This window comes from Calidris pugnax, unplaced genomic scaffold, assembly GCF_001431845.1.
Source record: "Calidris pugnax isolate Ruff unplaced genomic scaffold, ASM143184v1 scaffold225, whole genome shotgun sequence".
NCBI lineage: Eukaryota > Metazoa > Chordata > Aves > Charadriiformes > Scolopacidae > Calidris > Calidris pugnax.
In genome coordinates, this window is record NW_015091072.1 from 5,743,568 (window position 1) to 5,761,254 (window position 17,687).

Genomic DNA, 17,687 nt, shown 5'->3' on the forward strand with positions numbered 1-17,687 from the left:
ACCCAGTGTGGGAGGGGGTGAGGCTGGGTGCCTAGCTCAGTCCCAGAACTTTTAGGGAGCTGTTGGCCTCAGGAGATGCTGAGAGCTTCCTCCCACATGAAGATACTGATAAAAAAGTAGTCCTACCATCAGCAGTGTGCTGTCAGTAATCACGGAACATGCAGTCATACTTCAACCACTCAGTATCTGCCTGGGGTTTAAAAGCCACAAATTGGCCATCCTTGAATTAGGTGAGGCAGGATTATCATTATCCATGGAAAATGGAACATTTTTCTTCACAAAAAATAAATTAATAGAAAGTAAGTCTTATCTGGCAATTTAATGAGTGCACAATTACTCATCGGGAAAAAGCCCCCAAAAGATTTAATCATTTAATACGTACAAAAAGCTACTGAGAATTACTTTGTTCAAAGGATCAGTTACATCCTTGCCTAGTTTTCAGCAACTCAATGGCTACCCTGCACCATCAGAGCTGGAATAGCAGAGGTGCTGGGGGGCAGAAGCATGGGGCGTTGATAAAAGAAGTGGAGCAAAGGAATGACAGAAATCCTGTTCAGCATTTTTCTGTGCTCTGTATAACCGAGTGCTATTTCACTGCCACTGGCAGCAAACTGACCTCCCGTTTACACCACAATACTTGAAACTTGTGGTTTTTAAAAACTGTGCCCATCTCCAATTCTGATTAGCTTCTCCAGGCATTTCTGCGCTGCTCAGAGTTTTCATAAATAAATTTCCAAACAGCAGAATCTCTCTGTATCGTGCCCCTCAGAGGTACTCGGCATACTCTGCTGTCTGCTGCACCTGACAGCAGGAAAAGCTTAGAGGCAAGTACCCAAAAGAGAAGTTGAAAAATTGCAGGTTGGAGATACCAGCATCGATGATACCATACTGTGTGTAGCTGAGATGAAATTCATCCTACGTGAAAGATGGAACAGAATGGGGCTGGACATAAGGAGGCAAAACAAAGAGGAGCACATTTTGCTCTCTGCAGGGACAGGTCAGAACCACAGATGAGAAACAGAAGAAAGCAAGTCCTGCCAGTGGGGCCACTTACTGCACTTTGAGAGATGGGAAGGGTGACCTTAGCATGGCAAGGCCCCTTCAGTTCTGGAATGGGTGCTTACAAGTCACAGTATTATCTGCTGTGGTCAATGCTTCTCCTTCTATGGGGAGAACAAACCAGTGGAGCCACACAATTGTAGATGCTTCCAACAAAATTATCTCCAGACTCGGTCCAGTGCCTTTTCCACCTCCCCCTTAATTTCTGTGGCAGTCTACACTTCTTCTGTGACAAAGCCAGAAGCAGGGGTTGCCCCAGCAGTAGGATGAAACCCCATCTGATTTGGGAGCAGTAGAGCTTACAAAATTCCCACCATCTCACAAATGCTAACACAAGACCTACATTTCCACTACCTTCTTGGCAAACATGCATCAGGTTTGGCCCAAAGACACAACTGCACATTTACTTTGCAACTTTTCTTCCCTACACAGACAGCCTCTCCAATTCCATTCCTAACTGGCAGAACGACACTGGCCTTCATCCAGACCTGCCAGGAGCTTCTCTTTTCACCACTTACACTGCCTCAAAGAAGTATCTCTCTGGGTCACTCCGCCTTGACCATCAACCCTGCATCAGTCCTGACAGCCAGAGGTTCAACTCCAGAGGAGTAGGAGAAGGGTCTCTTAAGCTGCCATGGAAGGCAATCTCAGCAGAAGGTCCTCAAAATAGGCAACAGGGTATCCTCATAAGGTATAAGGCTTCAAGCCATAACCAGCGATTAGATTTGGGATGTGTACAGTGTCATGCCATGCTGGCACGTCTCAGGACAACAGACATAGGCACAACTCTTCTACCATGCTTACAGAGTGACGATGAACTGATTTTTTTCCAAGACTTCTGAATTTCTGTACTGGGATTTCAGTATTTCCATTTCAGTCTCTGCCAAGAAAAGCTCTCCCCTGAGCATGTTAGACTGCTTTGTGCCCCTCTGGGAGAAGTAAACTTTCTTCTGGAGATAATTCTGGACAATCCTCTGGAGACAAATCTGGATAATCCTCTGGACACAGAGGCTTAGTAAGCACCATACCAGTTCATCAGCAGCCAGTGCATGTTGCAATGGTGGGAAAAATTCCCACCTATGCCTGGCCAGAAAATTGTGTCCCATCTTATGCACCAGGGGTTTGAAGAAGTCAAAACAGCCATTCATAGTCTCCACAACATTAATAAAAGTTTCTGACTGTGTATCACTGTGTTCTTGCCTCTTCTTCAGCTCCCTGTTAAGCCCAGTTTGAAGGCTCTGACCACTTTCCTAAGCCCATCCTGGTTTGGAGCTTACGTTCCAGACAAACTGCCTCTCCTGGTGCGAGCACAACTTCCCCAACTGAAGACCCTCCAGGGCTGCAACCAAGAGCCTGAACTTCATGAGAACAGCACCAAGGTCAGGACATAAGACCTGTGATACCACAGACCTGCTTGCTTCCTCAACTCTCCAGCTCAAGCCTTCCTTAGTAGATCCTCCCATGGAGTCCTGTTGGCAGATACACGCCCCACTCCAACAGACACAAAAATAAAGCAACTGGCAATACCAGCAAGCAAATAATTTGCCATTACTCAAACTACTTCTTGCAGGTGAGGAAAAGGGAGGGGAAAAAGAGGAATAAACCCATACATTTTCTGTCATTTCTAGAGTAATTCATGCAAGGTATGTGAATACTAGTTTAAAACCTGTTGGTTGTATATAAACAGACAGAATGACTTCAGCAGGTAATTCCACTTTCTTCTGTGCCTCAGTTTCCTCACATACAAAGGAAGTAATAACAAGAGTGTTCTAGGCTTGATTTCTTAAGAATCTAAGCTGACATCTTCTAACAGCAGTCAAAAGTGTAGTACTAGTTGCAGTGATAACATATTTGGCCCATTTTTTCCCAATTATTTTGCAAGGCATCGTTCACAGGCACAAGTACCAAGTAGTGTGACTCATGTATTACATAAAAAGCCTATCCTACAAGAATCTTTCTGGGCAAATGGTAAAGGCTGAAGCAGAAAATGTAAAATGGAGACTACGTCTGAAACCTCACTTTGACTCCTTTGTCCATATGCCTTATAACGGTCTTTATAAAATCTTTTCTTTTTTCTTGCAAGTCTCTCCCACCCCAGCTACTATAAAGGATAGACAGAGCCCACTGAGTGGGTAGCAATTCCGTATTTTCCTGTTACCCTAATTTCAGGCATGGCAAAGTGCCTTATTTGCCACACATCATTCAAACTCATCCCTGAATACAGAATACTAATTTCCTCATGGTCTTCCTCTGTGTTGCTATTTTGCCATAATATCCCAGTGCTTCATGAGCCTTAATGGCTGTTCTCCCAGGGAGGTAGGTGGGGTTATTATCTCTATTTTACAGACAGTGAAATCAGACACAAAGAGGGTAAGGTCAAAATGGCCAGAGCACCCACTGATTTTGGGTCCCTAATTTGTGACGCCTTCAATTAGCATTTCCCCAGCTTTGTGCTTGTTGGGAGCAGAACTCCATACAATACCAGCTCCGCACTTCTGCGAGTCAGACCCCAGGTGTCTGAGGCTGAGAACCCAGAAAATGAGAACACACCAATTAGTGGCCACCCATGGAAAAACCTCATTTATAGGGCTTTTTCATATCACATAGGAACTCGTGGCAAAAGGCAGGAAAAAGCCTAATTCTTCAGGGCAGCATTCAATTGCCAAAACATGAGACTATTATTCTGTTTTTGAACAGCCCCCTACCCAATTCAATACATAACCTTCATCACTGGCAGTAAATGAAACAGGAGACCTATAGAAAACACCTTCATTTATTGCAAAACTCATTCAGTCCCTAAGTATATTCCGTTCTGTGCACTGAATGAGACAGGGATCCTATTGAAAAAAAAATATACCAGTATTTGACCTTACAATTAAGGACCACATCATTATGCCTATATGTGAGAGAAGATAAATTAAGGATGGATAGGCAACCCTTTTAATTAATTCTCTATGTTCTAAGTGTTTGACTTTGAAAATTCAATGTATGCTTAACAGAAGAGTTTAATCTCTTATTTTAAAAACATAAACTGAAAAAGAAGAAAATAGGAAATTTCATCCATTTGAAATCATAATGGCATTCTCTTTCCTTCCATTATAAAGGCACAACTGTTGCTTATAAAATGGTTGTAAAACTCTTTACACTTTCAAAGCTTTATTCCTCTAATCTCAACAGATAGAGAAAAATAACAAATTAAAAAAACGCAGTATTTATTTGAAGAAGACCCCTACCTAGAAAATTCTTATCCAAACAGGGAAAGCTCAGCAAAATTTCATATAGTTGAAAAGATTGTCTTTGACTATTACAATTGATCTCATCTCCCAAAAGTTGGATAATCCTAACTATAGGCAGGGTGTCTTGTTTGCCCTCTTGTGTTGTGTAAAGGCTTTGAAATAACAAAAGAAAGGATATTTTCCTGAGGATTTTATGGACTCAGCACGTGATAATGGAAGATACCACACACAGGTCAGCTTTAGTTCCTCTATATTCTCATGTAGCAGTAGCTCTTCTGCTGCATGAGAATATATCCAGTGAATGTGAACATTATACCTCAGCATGTTTTATTCAGTATTCCCAACAACTGCAGGGACACATCATAATAGGAGCAGAGGGGATTAAGCGCTAAAGGTGAGTTCTAGTAGGGGTACAGCACTCTGGTTGGGAATTTCTGAGTGACTGCCATATAAATGTCTTGAGACAATTCATGTCAGGCAGGTAGAAGAAGCCACCAACTGATAAATCCCTTGTAATAATTCTCTCCTAAGGATGATGAAAAGGGAACCTCACTGTGGAGTTCCAGCAGACATCTGTGTTCAGAAGATGCATGTTGGACCTAAGTCTAGGAAGAAGGGGCGAGGCCTTGCAGAAACCAAAGTCTTAAGTTCACTAGAAAATATGGAGAAAACTAGGAACCTCAGTATCACAGTACACCAAATAAATGCTTTTTGAACCTATATATAGTAAATGCTGAAGACAGAGCAATATTTAAGCTGTCTGGGTTTAGGCATCTTGCTCTGGTTACTGGAGAGGCATCTTCTGGTTGGATTCTAAGTCCTGAGCCCCTGCCCAGAAAGAAACCCCAAATACAGTTGCTCCCTGAGATCATGCAGTACATCGGTATTTATCTAGTATCTCAATGGAGAGACTTGCTTCCCTAAATTACGGGAGATGTTGAATAAACTCTCTACTTTATCTGAAAAGATCTCGAGTCTTGCCTTCCTCCTACAGAAGACTGTTTAGAGTAACCTGCTCCTAGCTTTTCCTGCTTAAGCTCTTAGGCTTTTTTCATGGAAGAATTAAATAAGCTTGAGGCCAGAGACAGAGGGAGCACAGAAGTAAATACAGCTTTGTAGCCTACTGGTTAAGCACTCTTTGGCAAGAGGACAGATTGGGTCCAGTTCCTGCTTCAGTGAATAGTTGATACTAATGATATAAAATAGTGTTGAGAGAGCACAGGAGACCACTTAGTCCATCCTCTGGTCCAGAAGTACCTCCTCCAGCCCTTCAATGATTGGAGCTGCCATAGTTTTCTTAGACAACCTATTCCAGTGCATGGACTCTTCCTAAAGTCTAGTTTAAATCATTCTGATGGCCTATTAAAGACCATTACTTCTTGTTTTATCCACCCTTGACGGGAATAACATATTATTCCCGTTTTCTTGCACTCACCAGACTAACATTCTGACCCCTCTCAGCCTTATTCCTTTTAGGTTAAACAACCCTAATTATTTCAGTCTCTCCTCACAAATTTTATTTCCATTGACCTCCAGGAATTCTTACTATCCCAGCCTGCACTCTCTCTCACTGGACCACACTTTCTTAGAGTGCATTACAAGACTAAGGCATGACATTTCAGCTGAGACTTACATGTGCTCATCAGAGCTGAAGGTTTATTAGATGTGTCTTACAACCTATACTCCCATTTGAACAACCTGATAGGATGACGTTTTCCTTTTTAACAATAGAATGATGTTCTAGACCAATATGGAACCTGTGGTCTTCTAGAGACCCTGTCTTCCCTCCTGAAGGCCAGTTTGCTGGCCTGTTGGCTCCCATGGACAGCTGGCTGCAATTTATTAATCATTCCCATGGAGAGCACTTTACATTTGCTCTCATGCTGATCAAACCAGGTCCTTAGTTTGACAAGCTTGTCTTGAATTCCAGTAATTTCTACCAGCCTACATCTGGTTCATGCTACCTGCAGATTTTAAAAAACACTTCCTCTAGATAGTCATCCGGGTTGAAATTAAAATATTAAGTACAATGTATTTAATGAAAACATGAAACAGTAACAGGCCACAGCTCAAGCCGGTGGCAACCTGCTCAATAGAGCCTTCTGTTTCGACAGGAAATCAGTGAGAATTGCTGCTGTAATGTTTTCCTTTGGACCATGTTTCTTTGCTTCACTTATGATAAAAGCCTGTGAGATAATGTCAAAATCCTTACAAATGACAAGGTATGACAACTACTTCCTCTGTATCCCAAGGCTTGTTATAGAAGAAAGCTAAATTAGTTTGACATGATCTATTCTTGACAGATCTGTGCTGGCTCCTAATAATCTCCTTTATTTGATTATTTCCACCATTTTTTTCCAGGAATGAAGTTAAATTGAGTAGTCTGTAATTTCTTATCTTCTCCTCATTCTTTTTCAGCCTTCTGACACCCCAACCAGCTCTCTCTTCAAAGCATTCAAAGCTCGTGGTTCAGAGATTGCTTCCATCGGCTTTGTAAATAAGCCAGGATGATTTGAAACAACCATCTTACATCAGTACATCCTGACTTGCTCTGCACTTTTCCTAGATCCTGATCTTCCTCCTTTACGGTTCCTATTAATTATTTTAGCCATCAACACGCAAAATGGACATAAAATGCTTTGGCTTTATTGACAATGTACGAGGTAAAGCTTTAACCAAAGCTCTTCCCTCCCCTCCACAAGTATCATAAAAACTAAGGTAGAGAGTCAGGATAATGTTCTTCCACTCTCTTACTCTGGCCCAATTAATATTTTATTTGTCTGTGCAAAATAGATCAGCTTCTCCAGGAAACACTGGTCCCAGTATATTCTATAGCCTAATAGCACATTCTCCTGGGAGGCGGGGGTACAGATCTACTCAAGCAGATGGTATATTCACCACATCTCTGGGTGAATACTTCAATCAAAATGTTTCTGGATAAAAAAAGAAGGGAGTACATTCCCTTCCGCTTGGATGCATTCTGTGTGGACAGTTGACCCTTGTGCTCTGAAAAACTTACCCATTTTGGCTGTGCAGGGGAAAGCAACTGGAGGAACACTTGATTTGTAGATCCCACACTAGCTTAGCTGTTAAGTAGGTACTGAGCTGATTACTGCTTCTAAAACTAAGGATCATCTAGGCATGCCAGTAAGCAGCATATAAATATTTAGGGGACTTGACAGGTGGACGTGTAATTATCTTAAGACTTTAGGCACCTCCACAGTTAGAAAGGAAGGAAGCTCTGAAGTTCTACACCATATAACAGACACCTCTATGAAGGTAGTTCAACTTACAACTTACAATCTATTTCTCAGTTCAGAACAAAGCTAAAATACTGTGATACATTTCACACTCCTCTTGTCAGCCACACCCTTATTAAAAATTAATGAAATTCTATGAGATAAGGCATTCCTTTATGGTATCTCTTCTTGAATTGTGGAATTGTATGACTCAAAGGAAGAAAACAACATATGGAAGAATTAACTGAACTTTAAAGGAAGATTTGCTAAAAGTTCCTATAAGCAATTAGGGCTTATTTTTCACTAATTTGTCAATTCTTCTGACTTCTACAGAGTCTTGCACACTGACATCATAATGGAGGGCTCTTTTTGCTGCATATCTAGTTTTACCATATAAGAGGGAGCTTCAGATATTGATTCACATATTAACTTTGCTAACTATCCTCTGGAAGTTATCCATCTTCTGTTTACTTCATGGAGGTTTCAGTTGGCTTCAGTTCTTCAGCTATTTTGGGGGAAGATCTTTCTTCCTTGCTCCATTTGTCCTTTCCTTAAGATTTAATCTCTTCTAGCTGGAAGAACCCCAGGAACCAATCTAGGTTACGGGTGGATCTTCTGGGAAGTACTACTGAGGAAAAGGATCTGGGAGTCCTGGTAGATGGCAGGCTCTCCAAGAGCCAGCAATGTGCCCTTGTGGAAAAGAGGGCCAATGGAATCCTGGGCTGCATAGGGAGAAGTGTGGCCAGCAGGTCGAGGGAGGTCATTCTCCCCCTCTACTCTGTACTGGTGAGGCCACAACTGGAATACTGCATCCAGTTCTGGGCTTCCCAGTTCAAGAGGGACAGGGAAATACTGGAGAGAGTCCAACGTAGAGCAACTAAAATGATTAAGGGATTGGAGCACCTCCGTTATGAGGAAGGGCTCAAAGAGCTGGGGCTCTTTAGCCTCGAGAAGAGAAGACAGAGGGGAGACCTCATCTATGTTTACAATTTCCTAAAGGGTGGGTTGAAGGATGATGGAGCCAAGACTCTTTTCAGTGGTTTCCAGCAATAGGACAAGGAGCAACAGGCATAAGCTGGAACATGGGAAGTTCCACTCAAATATGAGGAAAAACTTATTTACAGTGAGGGTGACAGAGCCCTGGAACAGGCTGCTAAGAGAAGTCATGGAGTCCCCTTCTCTGGAGATTTTCAAGACCCGCCTGGATGCAGTCCTGTGTAATGTTCTCTGGGCAATCCTGCCTAGCAGGGGAGTTGGACCAGATGATCTCTAGAGGTCCCTTCCAACTCTGCTGAATCTGTGAATCCGTATTCTGACTGGAATTTAGGCTACAGGGGAAAGGCTGTTTGCCAGAAAGACTGTGCCTTAGGTGGGACTGTTTGCATCCTTATCATGCTTTTGACTACAATTTTAACAGTCAACATTAACCATCAATTTTCTGTTGTGGGTGTCTGTCCTCAAAACTCTATGTAAGGCTTAAAGTTCCTCTGGGTCTTCCACTGGAAATGCAAACAGCAGGAAGGGTTAAAAACATTGATTTTCATCTTTGATCAGGCAAAGTCTCCAAATCTTTCTCTGATAGATTCCAGCTCAGCCTGTGCAATCCAGGTCTTTGGAAGCTGCCAACCTGACTACTCCAACATAACAAGCTAAGAATTCAAATCTTGACACTATGAAAGGTGCCCCTGTTACAAGGAACACAAGCATCATTTCAGTGCAACTCTCCAATCTACAGTGAAGCATCCCTGCTGAGGATAAACTTTTGGTCCAGCTTCTACAAGCCCCTTTGCCTTAGTTACCCATCATTCCAGTTCCCTGTTGTTCCAGTACCACCTCCCAGCTGCACCAAGCTTCCCAGGCACAGTCGAGCTGTTGATGCCCTCCTTGCATTTTCTCAGCAGGTGCTTTCCAGCACTGGACTTCACTCTTGCATGAAATTAAATGGCTACAAATGTTACTGTCAGCAAATCAGCAAGTGATAGTTGTTATTTTACGTCTACCCTTCCAAATCTAGATGATTTTTCTTAAATTATTTATAAATCCACCACTGAATACCTTGCTCCTAAAGCTGTGGGCGGACAGAAGAAGGAATGGTACAAGGAGAACAACGGTCAGTTCAAAACCATTGTCATTTACATCCTGCTGCTTTCAACTTGAAATGGCTATAGCATAAACATGCCAGACATACAAGTGACTGGCATCTTGTGCAAAACAGCAAAGCGTGGTACCACGCTGCCCCAATCTGCCCACCCTTGATTACTTGACACTGCAGATTTAAAAGGTTGTTGGATACTACTAATAAAATAAATGGATTAGACTCCATTCAATAGTTTGATGAAATGGATGCCACTTGACAATACTCTTAACAATTAGAAGACTAATCAAAATTGTAAATTATTCTGGATAACACTAATTATTAAGAATAATCCAAATTCATAAGAATACTGAAGTTCCTGAAACCACAGTTTCACTCCTAGGCAATTATGAGAAGAATGGAATAAAACTGTCTTCAGAGCTAGGTTCAGATCCAAACACACCCCTCTGCACCCCTAAATTTTAGGGGCATTCAAACCAAGTTAGTAGGATTCTTTTAGAGCCTATTAGTTTTACTAATTACCAGCCCTTACAGAAAGAGAATGTTTAAATTCTGCGAGATGTCCCGGTTTTCTATAAATAGAGATATTACTGTGATTATGGCTGGAATTAATTCAAGAAACTTCAGAAGTAAGATGAATAAAGAATGGGACTGACATTTATTAGTTATAATTTAAAAGAATATAAGTACATCCTGGCTTCCCTTTCAAGGCATCGAAGCCAACCAAGCCTGGTGGGAGGAATGCAGGCTCAGGACACCCTCTCTTGGGCCAACAAGACAGCTGAAGCACAGCCTGCCATCCAACCATGGCATTAGTAGCCAAGGGACAAGCCCAGAAGAAGTATGAACCCTGAAGAAAGCAGGAACAGTGATGCCAGTTTGTACTGCGTGCATTGCTCCTATAGCAGCCATACCCCTCCCCAGCCACCTGCTGGGAGAAGGCAACTTTTTACGGATGCTAACAGCAACGTGACAGGTGAAGATGCACCACTTTGCTGTCTCTGTCTATAGGTGCTCATTTGCAGTAGCTGTGACAGCTGCCCAAGTGGAGGAGAGCTGGGGAAGGTGCAAAAGCAACCGGATGCACAAGGGAAGAACCCATGTAGTTTTCCCTCCTAGCAGCTTCCCTTCTAATACCAGCGCCAGGAAGGGTGAAGGGAGTAAGACCCTGGTGACAGTGGCTGATGGTGCCAGCAGGAGATCCCAAGATGTACAACCTAATGGAGGGCTGCTACCCAGCTGGAGGAGACAAGCAGCAGCAGGAGGACTGCATGGTCAAGAGAGCAGGAGGAAGGCGAGGAACAGAACAGAACAGATGGGGAGAGGAGACAAAAAGAGTAACAGGCGGAGGCAGAAGGATCAGTGTAACTCCAAAAGCACAAATTCCTTTTATTATATTAAAAACAAATCACTATTTTCATTACACTGTTCCTCCACCCCATACACACATTGTAGGTTGCTATAGGCTGGATCATTATGATGGTAGAGGAGGAGCCAGCACACTGGTGAATAGCAAGGAGAAAACTAAGTTTGTAGCCCTACTCTCGGGCTCTGGCTCATAGTAATAACACCTGGGTTTGGGAAGAAAATCAGTGGTTTGTGTTAAAGGAACTCAAGTGGCTAATAAATACCCCAGCACTGCAGGAGTGACTGAGGATGGATAAAGCCTGTCTAAAGCACCTCTCACCTGAGGGCATCTGAATCCTTTTCTTTCCACACACTAATTATTTAGTTTCCAAATTAAAGAAGCATCTTGCAGAGATGGCCGTGACAGGCAGAGAAACTGTGCTTACATCAAGTCAGAAAGCAGGTTAATAGCACTGCTAGGAAGAGAAACCAGCTCTCCTGAAACCAATTCCTGTATACTAACTACTGGCCTGTGGTGCTTGCAACCATGAAAAGCCATGGAGTTTTACACACACACTCAGCAGGTGATAGAGAGAGCCCTAAGGAAATATAAACACCTTCTCCACATGAGGCCATCAGAGCTCTGAGGTTACATGTCACCTCCCGGCGTGCTCAGGAGGATCTTGGAATTATAGATTAAATGAATGTGGATGGATTCCAGTCTTTGACTTTGGACTTCAGATGCTGAAAGGTGTTTCACCCAGATACCTGCTCTGGTATTCCCACAGCAAGGTATTCTGGTATTTCCACCAGCAAGGCATGTGCACTTTCCACTGGGTCTTTCTGGATGACCAACCTCCTCTTACCAGCCTGGCATTCCCTTACGTAGAGCTACTAAGCTATGGCTGTTGCCTTACAGCTGGATGCTGGGTCTTCAAAACTCAGATACAGCCAGATATAGACTGCTGCCAAATCTACCCCTGAGAGTTGTCACTCACAGCATACAGGCAAACTGCATGGTGACTTCCAAAGGGCATCAACACAGAGAGCTGCCATCAAAAGGTTTCCCATCTTCAGCTGTCTTTAGCCTGGAACTATCATCAGAGCTATCGTTCATTCTCAAATCCAGATAAAGCCCTCCCTGTGTAGGGAGGAAGTCCAAAACAACTGAAGAGGTGCAAGTAATTTATGTGCAGGAGAAGGGGACAGTTGTACAGAGGGAAGGACGCATGGGCAACACATGGACTGAGCAAACATTGTCAGTAATGCACCAACAGCCTACTGGGAGCGTGCAGAGGTCTCAAGTCATATGTACTCACTACTTTGGCTTCATACTATCTCAGCCAAAAGCAGAGGCAACCTTCAGGCTATATGCCTGCTGTTTTACCTGTTAATACACCAACCCCTCAGCCTATACGTGCCTGCTCAGTACAGACTAGGCAGAGCACGCTTACGTCCCATGTCCTCTGCAGGTGGAGCAGACCAGAGTCATTGAGAAGAGCACATGCCTCACAGCAGGAGGCCAGCAAACCCAAGCAGGTATACACATCCTTGATTTACACCACAGAAGACTATCAGCCCACTTTCATCTTGCAATGGGCAAAAGGATCAGTTCACCTTCCCACTAGCACAAGAAGGCTTTGCAACTTGGCAGCTGCCAGCAGTGGGGAATTCCTGCTCGCTGGGAAAAGGGGAGAGGGAAATACAGTCTCTGTGCAGGGTGGCTACTAGATCCTGGGATGGCATCACAGAATCCACGACAGCTAGTCTGAAAGGAGACTGTACTTGAGGTGAAACCTCTTTGCACTTTCTCCTTCTAGTCAGTCAAAGCCACATGACTGGAGGAGAGGTCCCTCTCATCCCCCATCCCCAAGCAATGCCCAACCTCTTCAGATGGTATGGGCAGAGTCTGGAGCTACATACAGCCTGTTTTCTTATCCTGAGGCAGGAGCAGCTCTGAGATCATTCACACACCCTTAGCATTGGACCAAGACAAGCCCTCAGACAATGCATGTTGGTTCCTTGGGCTGCACCCGTGTACCCAGCCTGGCACAGGCAGAGATAAGATTCATAGAATCATAGAATCACAGAATGGTTTGGGCTGGAAGGGACCTCAAAGATCATCGAGTTCCAACCCCCCTGCCATGGGCAGGGGCACCTCCCGCTAGAGCAGGTTGCTCAAGGCCACATCCAGCCTGGCCTTGAACACTTCCAGGGATGGGGCATCCACAACTTCCCTGGGCAACCTGTTCCAGTGTCTCACCACCCTCAGAGTAAAAAATTTCTTCCTGAGACCTAATCTGAATCTTTTTTCTTCCAATTTAAAACCGTTTCCCCTTGTCCTATCATTACCCTTCCTGGCAAAGAGTCCCTCCCCAGCTCTTCTATAGGCACCCTTCAGGTATTGAAAGGCTGCTATAAGGTCTCCCCGGAGCCTCCTCTTCTCCAGGGATGCCTCTACATACCAGTGGGTACTGCCTGACAGGTTTTTGGTGGGACTCCCAGTCAGGAGCAAGTGGCAATAGGCAATTTGGATCAACAGACTGGTTTCTTTCCCTCTAAGTATTACCACTGTCCTTCCCCTGGAAACTCTGCCTGCAATTAATTCCCTAGGAGGGGGTTGTCTGTGCCATTAAGAACAGCTACATTACGCGATCTAGGAGAAATCAATGTCTTTAATAGTCAGCAAAGGCAGTGGAAGAGCACAGGGTGATGGGAGGGGTGTTTCTCTGGAGACACCCTTCTCGGGAGAAATCCCAGGGGTACCACCCCAGGAAGAGAAGTAGTAAGGACCTGGAGTAATTAAACTTCCATGCAGCAACTGTTTACTGGAAGAAGCACAGAAACCACTTGGTGTCTCTCAGAAAGGCAGAGGCAGAGGCTTGACTCTCCCCCGGTGCAGATGAAGTGCCTCTGCCCTGAAGTCAATGGTCTTCTGGTGATTTACACCATGCTGACAAGTGGAGGGAGGAGGGGTGTGGACGGACACCTTTCTTTTAAAATACCGCTTTTCCTCTCTGCACCTTGGCGGTAAAGGTAAGACCATGTCTTGCAAGTTTTAAAGCACCTGGATTGTGAGGCATAATTAAGTTATTCTAAATGAGTTCGAGACATTTTAATATCCTGAGGCAAGAAAACCTTAACTCCGCATGCATCTTTCTCTTTCTCTTTCTCCATTGCCTCCTTCCTGCACACCTCTGCAGCTCCTGGAACAACGAGACACCTCTCCGGCTGGCTGTAATTGCTCGAACAGTTCCCTAATGCTTTCTCCTTCTCCAATTGCATTAAGCTGCATCTTTAGAGGTAGAGCCCTGTTTATTCATGCCGCTCGTGTGGAAGGGGAAAGAAATGCAGACTGCCTCTTCCCCCCTCCCTCCTTTGATTTGCTGGGTGTGGCAGGTTTAAACCTTTGCAGCCGCCGGCTCTCCAGCACCGGGGTGAGGAGGAGAGGACGGAGCGGGAGGGAAGCCGTCGGATATGGCTGGTGATGAATGAGACTCATCTCACCCACAAGTGGGAAACCTGCTCGCGGGTTATTGTTTAATCACTCATGCAATCCAATACTGAGCACATACCCCCATAACGTCCATCTGTTCTAGGATGCGGGTGCATGCAACACTTGCATTTCTAGCCACCTATCGAACCACCCAGCCCTGCGTTATTACAGACCGCATCTCTTGACGGCAATAAAGGTTAAGTTCAATTTTTTTTTTTTCCAGAAATTGCTTGACCCAGCCTCTTGGTTACGCCACCTTCCAGCTGAATATTTTGTGGGCACAGATTCAGAGCTGCAATCAACTGTAGGCAGAAATGACACCACCAAGCTAGCTACATTTCTCATGGGCGGGCACAGCCAGTCGAGATACTTCACATGGGCATCGCACTCACAGGAGAGAATGATCCGCAAGGTATGCGTGTGTGAACATACTTGTCTTGGAGGGGTGGGAAGACAGACACAGAAAGGCACACCTAGACACAAATGGGAAGAGATTTCTTCCACGCCCAAGCCTGTAAATTCAACATTTCGCTCTTTAGCTGCCAAAAAGGCGGGACACCAGGGGCTTCCCCTGAAAAATAATTTGAGGAGAGCTGTCTTTATTTTAGGAAGGAAACTCCCGCCTGTGCTGAAGAACCCATTCCATCTTTTTCTCTCTGTGAAAGGTCTGGGTGGGGATAGAGGAAGAGCACAAGCTGTAAAGCAAGGTCTTTTTCTTCTCCAAATTAAAGCTTCCTCTGGTGTATGACCAGCTTTGCTGAGCGAACTGCTATACTGCCAGTTTGGCAACTGTGGTGTGTATTCAGGTATAGGAGCAGGGGTTGGGCTCTGAGCCTAGGAACAGCCACCCCAATATGCACGGGCAGGCACATTCAGGTTGTATGGCTGCATAAGGATCAGAAAGCATGTGCCAACGAGTGCCTGTGTGCTTGTGCATGTATGTGTAGTACAGATGCGAGCGGGGATGTGTGCCGCACATGCACGCGCAAAGGGGTGTGTACCATGCGGTGGATTAACGTACAGAGTGGGAAGCCAGGACTACGTGCCATCAAGATACCTGCATGCCATGCATTTCTGAACATGTCAGAATACAAAACGGCAGGAGTAAATCCACCGAGAGGTAAAGGACAGATACATCAGAATAATATTCAGGAGCTTTAACGCCCGACCTGTGATGGTATGGGCAAAATTGTCCCCCTCCCCCAAATAGCTCTCTTCTGACTCCAAAGAATCCCAGAGCAACCTACTTTATTTTAAAATTTGCTGTGCACCTCCGCCCACCACTCTGTCACGCTGCCTCCCTGTCTGCCTTCCTTCTCCTCCTCTTCTCTTTTCATCCCATATTTGCCAGCTAAACGTGCTCTGCTGGCTGGCTGCAACGTGTTCCCCCCCCCCCTTCAGCCATCACCATCTCCCTCCAGATTTTAGTGAACGTATCATTAATTGCAAAGCATTTGAAAAACCTGCATGGGAAAAAAAAGAGGATGACGCAGGGTCTCTTTCTATCCTGATCACCTGCCCCTCCCCATTATTTTACAAAATTGCTCCTTCGTTTGGTAACACACACATCTCCATTCAGAAACACACCTTAACCCGGATTTTCTTTCAACACTCTGCTCTTCTACAGTAACTGGAGTTACTCACAGTGTGTTAGGCTATTGGTCCGGAATACTGCAGTGCTATATTGTAAGATATATATAAATGTATGCATATATAAAGAAAGTAACCGGTATGGTGCTATACCGAAGACCGAGTTGAGTTTTGTGCTCAGAACAAGGACCAAAGCTCTTTGTTGCTACCTACAAATCCAGAATTTGGGGAAGTTTCCAAAATGCCTTACAAAGATATCTGGGGCCAGTTCCTGCCTCAAAGTTCCAACAGCATAAATCCAGCATCCTCCCGAGGAAGTCCAAGAGGTTCAGCCAAAATAGGCTCTCTTAATCAGGAGCAGGTTTGGGCTTTCACATGAAATAAAAGGGGGAAGGGCGAGGGGGGGAGTGACCAAAGTAGCTATTTTCTCAATTTCATTATCATTTTGTACATAAAAAATTTGGCACTGAAAACCAGCCACCACCCAAACCTTCTTATCATCCCCGATTCTCCGACAGAAAAAGCCCGGTGGTACCAGTCAGGAGAATTAACTGGCTTCCAACAGGTTCACACCGTGAGCTTCTCTTATCCCACCCGAGTTCGGAGCTAACAGAGGCGTGGTCCTCTGTCTCTTTACCAGCTGGTGCACAGTTGTCTAACTGGTTGTACTATGAAGGGTATTGCAATGAGGGTGACTCTCCCTCTCCCCTGGCTAACGCTTTTGTTATTAATTAATTGCATTTTTCACCATAGCACAGGTTGGGAAATAAAGCTTCAGGTTAATTCTTGCTCCGATTGTTGTAACACAAAAAAAAATGAATGCACCTGTCCTCTGAGCCACCTCACGGCACATGCACATAAAGCATCTCCCATTCATTGGAGCCAGGAGCAATAGAAAGCATTCTGACCAGGGATCAAGGCTCACTGGGCATCCTTTCTTTTTTTTTTTTTTTTTCCATAAGATGAAGAATTGCTTCCTTTATCTCCAAGGTAGAGCCAGCTCTCATCACGTTTCCTGCCAGCTGCACCCCCCTCATCCACACCCTCAGCATCACAGACAGAATATCCTAGGCAATACATCTGCCCACTATTAAAAAATAAGAAGAAGAATAGAGGGGACATTCTGATAGCTCCCCAAATGTGGACACAGGCCACCCCCCTTCCCCACATCACCAGCCCCAGAAAGGCAAAACAGTCATGTTGCAGGGTGTGAAAAGAGCCTTCAGTTGCAAGATGCTAAAGAAGTGGAAAAGAGATGTCTGCTGAAAGCAGCTGAAATTTCCTCCCCCCTACCCCTACCCCAGCCCCTACCCCAGCCCCTCACACGCTCAGGCTGACACGCACCCCACGGACACCCAGCAGCCTGGCAGATTTCTTGACAGAAAGAAATATAAAAAAATCTTCAGCTCTACCTGTTTTGTTCTTCTCATACAGCACAGCATGATCGTATTGTCCCCTTCCTTCCTTCTTCTTCCTTCCTTCTCCTCTCTCCTTTTCCTCTTCTCTCTCTTATCTCTCCCCCCCACCCTCTCCACTCCCTCCCTCCCTCCCTGTCCACGACAGTTTGGCAGTGCAAACCTGCGGGGGTAAATCTGCATTGCCCTGGGAGACAGCTTTCACCAGAC

The 17,687-nt window shown here is 44.7% G+C and overlaps 1 protein-coding gene across 1 annotated transcript in view; it reads right to left on the reverse strand.

Annotated features, from left to right (window-relative positions):
- GAP43 (growth associated protein 43) overlaps positions 1-17,596 on the reverse strand; it is a 64,256-nt gene extending 46,660 nt beyond the window's left edge. The window contains exon 1 of the mRNA XM_014957203.1: positions 17,475-17,596. Within this exon, the coding sequence (XP_014812689.1) occupies positions 17,475-17,504 (30 nt within the window). The 5' untranslated portion in view covers positions 17,505-17,596. The remainder of the gene's footprint in view (positions 1-17,474) is intronic.
- Positions 17,597-17,687: the final 91 nt, after the last annotated feature.